The sequence below is a fragment of the Phalacrocorax carbo genome, chromosome 7 (genome assembly GCF_963921805.1).
Source record: "Phalacrocorax carbo chromosome 7, bPhaCar2.1, whole genome shotgun sequence".
Lineage (NCBI taxonomy): Eukaryota > Metazoa > Chordata > Aves > Suliformes > Phalacrocoracidae > Phalacrocorax > Phalacrocorax carbo.
The window spans coordinates 9,373,885-9,386,166 of record NC_087519.1 but is presented as its reverse complement, the minus strand read 5'-3'; the positions used below and the strand labels follow the sequence as shown (position 1 = coordinate 9,386,166).

Genomic DNA, 12,282 nt, shown 5'->3' with positions numbered 1-12,282 from the left:
TCTTGTCCCTCTCCTTTCTTCTCATTAGTTCTGTTGCCTGTACAGATGATCTTATTCTATTTCAATGTCCAATCACACAAAACATGTAGCTCACATGTAGTCCTAATGACTGCAACAAAAATAGCCTCTATTATTTGGGGTGAGACACAAACCAGGCATTATTCATGGCAGGAGTAATTTGCATTTTGTGCTCTCTGCTGACTGGGATCTGAAAAGACCCCATGCAGATATGGCCTAGATCCCAAAGAAGTTTAGATGTTTAACATTCTTGGATTTCCAAAGGATTAGATGCACGAATGTCTTCAAGCATCTTGCAAAAGTCCTAAACAAATGTTTTCTAAAGCTTGTGTTCCTCTTACCTCTGTTTCATACTGTAGCTAGAAGGGAATTTTAACATCATTGCATCCCAGAGGCCTCAAGAATCCAGCCTGTAACCATGCTACCTCCTCTGTGACAATGAGTGATGAGCCAAAAGTCAGAAAGGGGCTGAAAATGAGAGTTTGATGGCATTTGGTTCTGCCAGGCCAAGTACCATTATTAAAGCTGTATCACTCAGTCTGGCACAGAAACTGTAGTGCCTCCATTTGATTTCTCAGGAGCAAAGGCAATGATCTCAACCCAGTAATAATAACTGTTTGAAACAGTTATAGTCTGCATTCTTCTTTCAAAACCCTACCTGAGAATCAAAAATCCCCCAAATGCTTTGCTGTTTTTTAGGGCTCATATCTTCACGTGCCACAGCGACTCACCGTGTGATTTTGCAGAGGTTCTGAAACATCTTCTCAGGATTTTGTCCATCTGGTCCATCAGTTTGTCCTGTCTCCTCCAGCTGCTGCACCTTCTGAAGAGCGACACTGACAGCGTAGCGCAGGAACTCTGTGCTGGAGCGCAGAACTGCTAGGCTCTCCTCATGGCTTTGGGCATTGTCCCTGAAGAAAGAGAGCACTGTCAGAGAATTGATGCACTGGAAAAGCATGCAGATGGCCTACAAGATCTGAAATCTCAATATGCACTTACAAATAAAATCACTAGCTGAATTTGGGGTGGCAAAGACCCTTTGTTTTGGTGGCTTATAGTGAACACTTGGAGAATAGAGTTCCACCAGCCTTTCCAAACGCACTACAGACATGATTTGAATTGATGTCTGGCTCTGTTCCATAGAGGACTGGAGCTCAAACACTGGAGTTTGTTGTCTGGGGAATGGCCCAGGACTGGAAGAGTGGAGACCCTCCGAGGTCTCGTAAGTCATAAGCAAGGCCCAGGAATTCTCATTTCAATACCAGGAGTTGCACAGCTATGGTTCCTGCCTGAACTATGATGCTCGCCAGACAACAAGTGCTGTTACCACACATGCTTTGTACAGAAATGAAAATGCCTGTCTTGTGTATGCAGTGCACAAAACTGAGCATGCAGACACCACAAAAACAGCTTAAAGCTTCTCCAGATACGACAGCTTCTCACCTGAACAGAGCTGTGAGCAGAGTAGATACAAAACCCATGGACAGGAAGCTCCGTGCAGTTTTGTTGCCCAATGTAGATTTGTTCTTTCCAGCTTTCTCCTTCAGGATTTCAGAGAGTTTGTTGTAACATGTAAACAAGCCTAGGACATCCTCAAACTTGTTCTTACTGCAATAAAGTAGTAGAAAGCATTAATGGAGAAAATCTAGTTTCCCATTTGGAGCTTCAGTTGCCAAATTACAAAATGACACTTTCTGTATGGTAAAACCAGGACATATGACAACTCCCCACCTCCCTAGCAGTGTATACCTCCTCCATTCCTCCTTGACCTGCTCTTCTACAAAATGTCATATCCCATCTCCCGCAACACAAGACATTCAAAAAGGAAGACACTCCTCAAGGTTCTGTGAACATCTGTGCCACGAGGCACACACACTCAGAAAGCATCATTCTGATTCTGTACTGGCACTATTATCCTGTGCTTGCAATGAGTCTATGTCCTGTACTCCGAAGAGCTAGGCACAGCATCGCACATCTAGTGCTGGAGGGTAAGAGTTGATGTTTTACCTGAAATTCCCTATGTTGAAATTGTACTCAATCAGGACCTCACAAATTCCCATCACCTGGATGGCATAGATGTTATTCTTGACACCAACACCAGAAGACAGAGAAAAATCTGCTGATTTATCCTAAGAGGTAAAGGAAACAAGTGAAAAATCTTTTCAAAACCTGACAAGAACTCAGCGTCTTCTCCCACTGAGTCAAACTGAAAATCTGATTTACCAGTTCAAAGTCTTCCAACTCGCTCTTGATCATGCGTCGTGTGACAGATTCTAGCATTTCTTCAAAGTTTTGCTCAAAACCCACATCCTCCTCCTCCTCCTCTTCATCGTCATCTTCAGCTCCCTGGCATAGACGCACAGTGCTCTTATACCAGGCGAGACAGTGTTGGATACAGCAGAGCAGATGTGCCTGAAGGAAGCAGCCAAAGTCACACTCAGCCTTCTAGTTGGAGGTCACGGACATAAGCGACACAGGCCAGGCCAGGCTATTATTGTTAGATGCAAAGAGCCATAGCTGCCTTCAGAGGCTCATGTGAGCCTCAAAACTATACCTCATTCCCAGAATAAGGAGTTCTGTAATCCTACACAGAGCTACCCAGTTCCAGCTTCAGAGTGTTGCCTGCCTGAGCTGGCCTATACAGGATGTAAAGACTTAACTCCCACAGCTCCGTCAACCCAGCTACCTGAACTGCTAAAGGAAGTGGAAAGGGAATTTCCAAAAAGACTCCCATGCTAGCTGAGGTGTCTGCTCCCTTCCTGGGTGCGCTACTACAGCACAGCATGGGAACCTCCTTAAGGGAAAACAGAATGATTAATTTGAATTTGTTCCCTTGGAAATCCAGTGAATCATTGAGGTCTCATCTCCAACAGTTTCAAAGCAGCAAAACCAAAGGGCAGATTCTTCCCCCTGCTACACACAGACTGCAAGACTATTTTATGTGGAATTAAGTTGAAGGAGGGGGAAAAAAAACCAAACAGGGTGAGCTCAATAGAGGATAACAGAACTAGGCTGTTCCTAGAGCATTTTTCACACAGGTCCCCAAACCACTTTGCTAGGGAGCTCTAATAGATAGCCTGAGGCAGGGCTGAGATGCCCAGCTCTATTGTCATTAAAAGAATTGCTCCAGGCTAGAAGAGGCTGAAGAAACACAAGGTATTCAGCTCATGTATCAGCACAACTAAAATGCTAAGGAACAGGCATGCTTGCAGCTGTGGCCAGCCAGTATAGCTCTTACGAGTGGTTCCTGCAGAAAGATTTGTTCTCCTTGAGCCATAATACATCCTTCAAGTTTCAGTGGAGGCAGGAGGTCTGGCTGGGGCAAGTAATATTGCTTTATCTGTCATAGAAAACAAGAAATAAAAATAACCAGTTACTTGGTAACTGAGCCTCTTAGGTTGTTTGAAAACAGAATACGATAATCTTTGTACTCCATTCTACAAGGCGAAAACTAGCATAGGATAATAGGACCATACATGTACATGAGCCACATCACCTGCTCTACTAATAATTAAAATCCCCTTGTGCATTGTTCACGTACCTCTCAGCGGGGATGCGTCACTGACCTAAAACATGCAACGCTCGCACTTCACCTGCAGTGCTACCACTCCTTTAAACAGTGAGGAAAAGTAACGGCTTCTGCTGCCCACCACCTGTACCGAATGCCTGTTCCTCTTATGGCATCTGGCTGCCTGGTCTAAGGGTGCAGGCTGTTATGGAGGCTACACTTGGCACTTGAAACAAATCCATGAGACACCATGCTTGCACCAATTCCTGGCTGTTTGGCACACCACAGGAGGGATATATGCTCTGAGTACTGATTTAGGATCAGAACCGAATAGGGAAAGTTATATATCTAATGATGCTATAAAATTTTATACATTAACACCAAGTTCCCATTAAGTGCCCTCTGCTACACAAAAGCTGCCTTGGCTCTGTTCGTGTTCCCGTCTCAGACCCTATACTGTCATGGGAAAGCTGGAATTAGTCAGCATGAACTCTACAGATGATTAAAGGGAAGAAAATTACTTGTCTCAAAGAAAGCACAGCCTGTCCAATGGATTGAGGAAATGTGATTGTCTTGTTGCCATGAGCAACACTGTTGGGGGATGAGTTAATCCTCCTAGATCCTACATGGACTTGGGTATTCTCCCGATGGGAGGACAGCAGTAATAATTACTTTGTCAGCACACATCCTTGGGGAAGTATGGGAGGGTAACTGCTGCACACCGCTAAGGAACAGGGAGCACACAAAGCACTTCTTTGGGCATCACGCTTCTCACAGCATCTCAGAACTGAAGGGTTGGAAAGGGCTCCAAGAGATCCTTTCTCTTCCACCCTGTGACAGGACATGAACCAGTCTCCAGATGTTTACCCAGTCTGCCCTCTCAGTATAGCTGGGATTTGAAGGCATCTTTAGAGAAGTGCTGCAACACTTAAACATGTTTCCAGTGTAAGGGAGAACTATTTTCCCAATATTTCACCCGAATTGCTTGATATGCTGGTTGCAGTGCAGAATTCTTAGGGTCTCTGCAGCCATGCCACAGAGCAGTACTTTACCTGGGACAAAAGCGTTTCCATTATAGAGCTGGCTAGCTGGGAGTTCCTGCGAAGGACATCATAAAACCCCTGAAGACAGGAAGGAAGGACAAGTTGGCTTACACAACAAAGAAAATGAACCACACGCATAATAAGTTGGTGTCTTACGACAGCAATGTCCCTTTGGCACCACAAGGAACTGTGAGGAAGTAACAATGTGCTCACTGTAAAACCCCATACCTGGCAAAGCAAAGGCACCACAGAAAGAAGGTATGAATCAGAAAGAGTATGAATTTCCTCACGGGGGCCCTCTCACAAGCTGTATCTCCCCAGCAGTGGTGGCACCAAGCCCAGAGTGACTTTCACTGCTATTTAACACTAGCACTAGATCCAACCTCAAACTGTGAAATCCTGCTTCAAAGGCAAAACAAGCCGGTGGGGAAATTGTAGGAGGCAAAAAAATCCTTCAGAGAAAACTCAGTGGATGCATAAAGCAGGCACAAGTCTTAGAGCAACACTGACGAACACACCCAAAGCTTGCAGCTCCCCAAAGGTCAGTCCAAGTCAAGAAGGAAACAAAATCTCTGACCTGAAGAGTTTTCCTTTTCTCAAGCTAGTACCCCATGGTTAGGTCAGGAGCTAAGATATGCACCCAGGAATGGTTCTCTATATTAGGCCATTTGTCAAAACAAACCTAAGGGGCGGACAAGCCTTTACAGAAAGTTGCAAGAGGAAGAGAAAAGACAGATCCCTGATGCAGAGTCTCCAAGGAAGTTTCCCCACACTCTCCAGTCAGGGTTTTATTTGGAGTCCATGATTAATTCCCAGAAACACTGCTTCTACCCAATGCCTGTTCTAACACTACACCCTACTGGGCATCAAACATGCTTCCCATTTCCTAGGTCACACCACAGGAAGAGCCACTGATGCATTTTTGCTTTTAAGCAATGTATGATATAAGGAAGATACATTAATGTGTCTTTGGGCTTATAATGGTCCAAAATAAAAAGCTGCAGAAGGATTTAAAAAAAATATAGTCCTTGGTACATGTGTCCCATGAAGAACATAACCAAGATGACGAGTTGTTTTCCACAATAACATGATCATTATTTACCTGGAGCTACAGGAGAACCAGACTACAGAAGAGCTAGTGGCTGTTTAAAAGGAGATTGAAGAAACCGTGTTTACCTCATATAACATGAGTCGAACATCTGCTTGCTGGCTCAAGCATCGCCTCAGGCTGCCCAGGATTTCAAGGCAGAAGGCCTCATTAGCTGCAGAATTATAGCAGGCATGAACATCTGCCTGGACCTGAGAGGGAATATTAGTCACGTTATACTGGTTACAATTCTCAAACATCACAACACAGAAGCAAGGTGATAAGGGGTCTGGCCCCTAAACAATCACTGAAGTAGTAGCGTGCTGCCAGGCTCTTTATCACCATCATGGAGCAGTGTAAATGCTCCCCAGAATACTGGTGCTGTTAAGAGAGAATGACTTTGAAAAGCAACATTCCTAGGCCAGCTTCTCTGCACACATTGCATTTCCCAAAGCTTTCCTTCCAGGGCTAATCCTTACTGAAGTTATATTTCCATTTTGGGGAAACACTCCACTCTTGAGTTGTTTCAAACAGTGCATATTAGACATGAGACGGTCTCATATTCCACACTGGGGACTGCAGAACAGCACTTACCTGAGTGGCACCAATGGCCTGGCTGCACTGGGAAGAGGACAAGCTGCCCAGAACCTTAAAATTTCTTAACAGAAGCAAAAAGCCAGCAACTGCAGCTTTACGAGCATCGAGCTGCCTGTGAGTCAGAGGGAGATAAGAGAAGTATAAGGAAAAACAGAAGCAAGAAGCTCAGAAGTAAATACGAGATCAATTCAGCAATGAAAAAAGGTCCACAAATACAGAGTGATGGGACCCAGTGGAACTATATTCCCCAAGAGAGCAGCACAGTCCGAAGTAGTTAAGAACTTGGCAGTTTGCTGTGAGCTCCCTTGCTCTACACTCTCACAACATTCAACTTCCTTTCTGGGCTTGCGACGCTCACACTGAAGGTAAGCCCCAGGCCAGGACCCAGACATTAAATATCCCCTGGAAACTGGAATGGGAGAGTCTCACAGAGCTCAGAGTTGGAAAATTCTTTATGAAAGGCTGGTGGTGTGTTTTGCTTTGCTCACCAAAACCCAGGTCTTTCCCAAGACGTTGAATAATAATCCTAAATTATGAATTCTGTATTCATAACCAGGCAGCCATTGCCCAACAAAATCCAGTCTATGATCACAGCATTATGAAAGACAGCAGGATGGTTTGCTAAAAGCATTACCAAGACAACAAGCCTGCTTCTCTACCACCTTGAAAGGGATCAGAGGGAAGGTGGCAGCTCAGCATTCTGATCAGTGGTTCCTTCCAGACTCTCCCTAGCATCTGGATGTACTCAGCTGTGTAGACACAAGTTGCAATTTGTTTTAATTTTGCCTAGTTATTTTGGAGTTCCCAACAGCTTTCTGAATTTCCAAAGCCCATTCAGCTGGGGTTGTGCTCAGTTCAGTAGAGCTATGACTCTATTACAGCCCTAGGCAAAAGGGGTAGGAGATGTCACCACCTAGTTACGGGAACACCACAGTAAGATAACACTTAGCCAAAACAAACAAAAATACTTCTGCTCCAAAAACATAAATGAGTTGTAGAAATCTTTTCAAAGAATCCCCTTCCGAGCTTACCTGGAAAAGATAGCTTTTTGGAGAACAAGTATCAGGGAGTCCCTCGCTGACATGCTGACTTTGAGCAGAGGCTGGAAAGGAAGATATACCTTGGAGAGAAAAGCACTAAGGCATGCCAAGCCCTTAGGGCATATGAGCTCATCTTCCTCAGGCCCATCTGGCCCTGCATTTCCGATATTGTCATCAGTACAGTAGGAGAACCAAAACATTTTAAAACAATATAAAATAAAACCCAGAGAGCTGTAGCAGTGAGACACCTTAGCAGGTTAGTGAGGACACAGCGCAAGGGTTTGGGAAAAGAACTATTTTCCCCAGATTGGATGAAGCAGGTGAAAGTTTAATGCCAGGGCAATATCTCAGCCCAGGCAAAAAGAAATACTGATATGGAGCTTGGAAGGAGAAAAATCAACGTGACAGCTACAGCTGTTCACCAAAACACTGTACACTTAGTTTTCTACAGTGTGCAGCATCTGGGCATCTTCCAGATGAAAGGTCAGCACAGAGCAGTTTCGGTACCGTGCCAGACCACACCATATGCTTTTTGCTGGAGAGCACATGCAAAGCCATGCTTGAAGAACAGTTCCATGCTGCACTGAACAACCTACAGCAGAGCATGAAGGTTTATTTTATGAGGAGGGTTATTAGATCATGCATATAATTGTGGCCTAGAGCTGTCACTGGAACTAAACTAGCAAGGATATTCATGAAGAAATGCAAAGATCTACCTGTACTGCCCGGAGCAGTCCCTGCACTGTGTCGATGGGCAGAAAGGACAAATTGTCAAAGGTCTCTGTAACTTTGGAGGAGGAAGTCTGAAGAACAAGAGGAGCAGACACAACGATATTGGACAGCAAGTCTGAAAAATAAAAGGACAAAAGGAGGAGCTGCTGCCAAGGGGTCAGAAAAGTCTGAGCAAGACATGTCTATAGAGTTAACAATTACAGAATAATCAAAAGTGTTCCATTATATGGAGAGGTCGTGATAGGACAACCATCGAAAATCTGAGCTCTGCTGCAGGCAGGCACAAAGTGTAAAACATTCACAAACTGGCTGCAAGGCCTCACCCCACCAGAGGGCACTGAGGTGTAAGAGAAAAGGCTGCAGCATAGGCACCTCAGCAGCCCTAGCAACTCCCAAGCACAAGGAGGAAGGCACGGCTGGGAATGTGTAACAAGTTACTGACTGATGGGTACCAAATTTCTGTGTGTCAGCTGTTCCACAGCAACTGCCTGCAAACATGTTTTCACCTGTGACGAATACCAGGTAATCTGATGCAGCTGACTCCTCAGTAAGAGGGGAAGGAACAACTGAGTTTCTTGGCTTCAGATCACTTCAGCACAAACTTGTTCTGAGAAGCTACATTCTGAGTGTCCACAGAGCAGGACACATTTCTCCGTCTTTCCTGTTACCTATGAAGTGGCCGACAGGAGACGCTGCTTTTGTGAGGACTCTGTTCAAGACCTGCTCAAGAATATCACTTCTGATGGGCTCATGAACCTGAAATGAGAAAGAACAATAAATAAAAATAAAGCCCTACCTAAATTTAAGATATTCCTGTACATCAGAGCACAGGCATTGTGCAGTACAAAGCAAATCCAGAGCTGAAAGGTAAGCTGGGACTGGTTGCTAGAAGTCCCCTTTCAACTAAAGTCACACAGACTGATTCAGATTTCATCCCAGTCCAATCAGAACCGGCACATCAGAGACACACAGACACAGAGTACACTCAGAACATAACGCGTCAAATGGTCTGTGGGATGCAAAATTACCACTTCAGTCAGGATGCTGATTTCAACCCCACCTCTGTCAGATTTTTTTTTTTTTTGTACCTCTGAATTTCTCTACTTTCTCTGCAATTTTTTGAAAACTGAAAGAGGGATTACACAAGTATTGTGGTAGCTGGTACAGATTAGGCAGAAGACTTTATGAAGAGGACCCCCTGCAGCTGGACGGGGGAAATAGGAGACTAAATGTCGTATTGTTTGTAAACCACTCATAAGGGATACAGCAGGCAATGTTTTGACACATTTACCATGAGAGAACTCGAACAGAGTGCCCTTCCCCCCCAAAAAACCCCTCTCCAAACCATACACTACCTTAAATGTTTCCAGCAGGATACTTGCTCCCAGTCTACAGGCCTGCTGGGCTGGCATTTTTGAAAGGCCATAACTGGTATCAGCAGCTTTTCCTCCAAAGGGCTTTTTTGGTTCATATGATTCCATTAGGCTGAAGCCAAGATCCACCAAGCCCTGAGTAACGTGGTCCCAGCCAAACGCACTGAAGAAAACATTAAACAGACCAGGGAAGAAACAAGTTAGTCACAGAGAAGGTTTAGATTAGAGCAGTCGAAAGTAAAATCTTCTAGTCATTCCAGGGTTCAAAGCAGCAGTGAGAGATGCTTGATCACACCAGGGAAGATACATCCCTCAGACCTCATAACTGTCTTTAGGCTGAGGGGCAGATGCTCAGCACAACACATCTTGCAGTCTTGGTTTTTAACCATCAGACTTCCTTTCCAGCCCAAAGGTTTTCTCACTATGGGGAAATGATGTGCATTCAGGTCTGATCTGAACATGACAGTAGGCTACAGTCGGGATGCACAAATATCCTACTGATCATAAGATCTTCAAGTCAGAGAGGAAGACAGACAAGGAATGCCTCGCATCAAACTAAAGGACAACTGGTGACAGATCACAGAGCTCTCCCACAGGATGTTTAAAGGACTAAGCATGTGAGGGAAGAAAACACGGAACCTATCACTCATCCCTTGATAAGAACAGAAACTACAGCCGGCAGCATGACTCATACCATCAGCTGCTTTACCAGTAAGAAACAGTTAGGGTTCTGATCAGTTCAGTCCTTTGTACCACCAGATGCCAAGATTTGAGGTAGGGATTTATATGGCTGCATTTTGTTGCCTTTGTGTTTTTTTTTTAAATTTACCAATATAAAACTGGGATAAAAACTTTGGATTTTGACACTGTTCCCTGCTGGCACCTGGTCAGCAATATTTAGCACCCCTGAGCGTTCTAGCAAGGCTGAAACTCCCCCCCTCCCAAAGCCCATTGAGCTTTCTGCAGCACGTGACAACAACTCACCTATTTTTCACCACTTCCAGAATTACAGCAGTTACATCATACTGTTGGGGAAACAAATCCTGCAGAAACCTGGAGGTCTGAAGGAGCTGCAGGTCCTTGCAGCTTCTCATGATTGATGCTTTCAAGAAATCAAATATCTGGAACATAAAAGCATTGAGTGTGAGGAAATGATCTCTGAAATGGGACCTGTATAGTCTTGGGTATGTTCCAGTAAGAGCACCAGCCAGAGCACAAGTTCCAGTACAGCCTGCCAAAAATCTTAACTCGCTTCTTTCTTAGGACAAATACACCAACCTCATTAAGTGCCTTAAGGAGGGTAACATGCTGCCAGATGCTCTTCGGCTGGCTATCACAGAGCCAAAACATTAAAAAAAGAAGACAAGGCTTTTCTTCTCATCCTACAATACCAAGCCACAGAATCACAACTCTGGAAAAACCTGACATTGCTCTGGGGTCTTTTATACTGTTCAGTAAACTACAGCGTAGCAATGATCTAACTGCCTCCCCACAAGCACCCTGAAACCATTTTAAGCCTAATTCTGATGGGACTATGACCTAACCATGCTTCCTTTCCATTACAAGGAGTGCAGTGTAGATCCCCATGGAAGTTCTCTGCAAGATTATCACCCACATACCTGCTCTTGCAACCTGTGTTTTACTGCAACTGATAGCAAAAGAGCCACGCTGAAGGGACACAGGGCTTTACCAGGGTCCTTCTGTTGCTCAGTCTAGAAAACAGCAAGCAATAGTCAGAAAGCTTGTTATCTTCAACCACAAGTTCAAGGAAGCTATCAGGCCCATAACGCACTGCTGTTGCTGTGCAGAAAGGGACATGTCTCTTCAAACATATCATAGCACTTGTTAAAGTGAACATAACTGCAATCATAAAAATTACTAAATCCCTTCTACGGATAACCAATTAAGTTTTTAAAACCCTGCTTCAACATCTTCAAGAACAGTGCCTGCTCCACCTTTGTCATACCTTTAGATGCCTGATTAGTTCCTCGCCTAGGTCCTGATCCAGGTTGATAACAGAAACAATATGGAGGATAACAGTGCCTTCCACATGGCGGAGCTGGTCTAGGGGCATTGTAGCTACCTCAAGGTCCACTGCTCTGTAAGTTTTATCAGAAAAAAAAACAACCCATGTCATCCAAAGCCATAGATAATTTCTTATGTATCAAGGAGAATGTATTTGTACAAAGCTTAACAATTCAAATTCAAGGAGCCCTGGGCAGGACTAGGGCGACTACAAATACCCAGGCAGTAAAGAAAGGGGACAACACAAAGAACTTACTGTGGAACCCTCTGTTCTTCCTTTTGTCTCTTATCCAATTGATTGAAAAAACTGATGATTCCTTCTAAAACAGTCTTCTTACTGCCCTGCAAGGCAGGACATTACATTAAGCCACTGCAGGGTCTGCAGTATCCCAGAGAATTTTACTCTATTGCCACACTAGTTACAAATGTCATGGTACCCTTCATTTCCCTTCGTAAACCACTGAGGTGGGGGAGGGCTGCTGTGCAGCTCCTTTCCAGATGAAACAGTTTTTGTATTTCCTTTCACTGCACTTATTGAAGAGCTGGAAGAAGCTGAAGCTCTCAGACTTTTTTTTTTTAAAGTTATTATTGATTAGAAGGGATCCTTTATGTTATAATCAATTAGGGAGACTTTCAAATTCCTAACCTGAAATCTAACATTACATTTTGGCCAGAGGACCCAAATGACCTCCTGTAACATACATGTAATTTGTTGACTGGATCATTTTGGCATTGACTTGGTCACTAATGGAGCAAGCAAAAGAGCCAGATTACCCTGTCAGACAGCAGAGACATCATTGGCAGCCTCATCTTGCAGGAAGAGCACAAGAGATGAGACATACCCAGTACAAGCCAGATT

At 44.3% G+C, this 12,282-nt stretch overlaps 1 protein-coding gene across 3 annotated transcripts in view; it reads right to left on the bottom strand.

Annotated features, from left to right (window-relative positions):
- The window catches only part of FANCI (FA complementation group I), a 28,283-nt gene that overhangs the window by 9,646 nt on the left and 6,355 nt on the right, over positions 1-12,282 (bottom strand). For 2 of the 3 annotated variants that reach the window (XM_064456223.1, XM_064456224.1), the window contains exons 8-23: positions 11,680-11,765; positions 11,365-11,497; positions 11,018-11,110; positions 10,383-10,519; positions 9,381-9,561; positions 8,694-8,781; positions 8,010-8,140; positions 7,285-7,355; positions 6,251-6,365; positions 5,746-5,868; positions 4,579-4,647; positions 3,257-3,358; positions 2,242-2,430; positions 2,026-2,147; positions 1,462-1,626; positions 750-929 (exon numbers count right to left, since the gene is read on the bottom strand). In XM_064456223.1, the coding sequence (XP_064312293.1) occupies positions 750-929; positions 1,462-1,626; positions 2,026-2,147; positions 2,242-2,430; positions 3,257-3,358; positions 4,579-4,647; positions 5,746-5,868; positions 6,251-6,365; positions 7,285-7,355; positions 8,010-8,140; positions 8,694-8,781; positions 9,381-9,561; positions 10,383-10,519; positions 11,018-11,110; positions 11,365-11,497; positions 11,680-11,765 (1,985 nt within the window). The remainder of the gene's footprint in view (positions 1-749; positions 930-1,461; positions 1,627-2,025; positions 2,148-2,241; positions 2,431-3,256; positions 3,359-4,578; positions 4,648-5,745; positions 5,869-6,250; positions 6,366-7,284; positions 7,356-8,009; positions 8,141-8,693; positions 8,782-9,380; positions 9,562-10,382; positions 10,520-11,017; positions 11,111-11,364; positions 11,498-11,679; positions 11,766-12,282) is intronic. The other variant, XM_064456225.1, reaches the window with a different exon arrangement.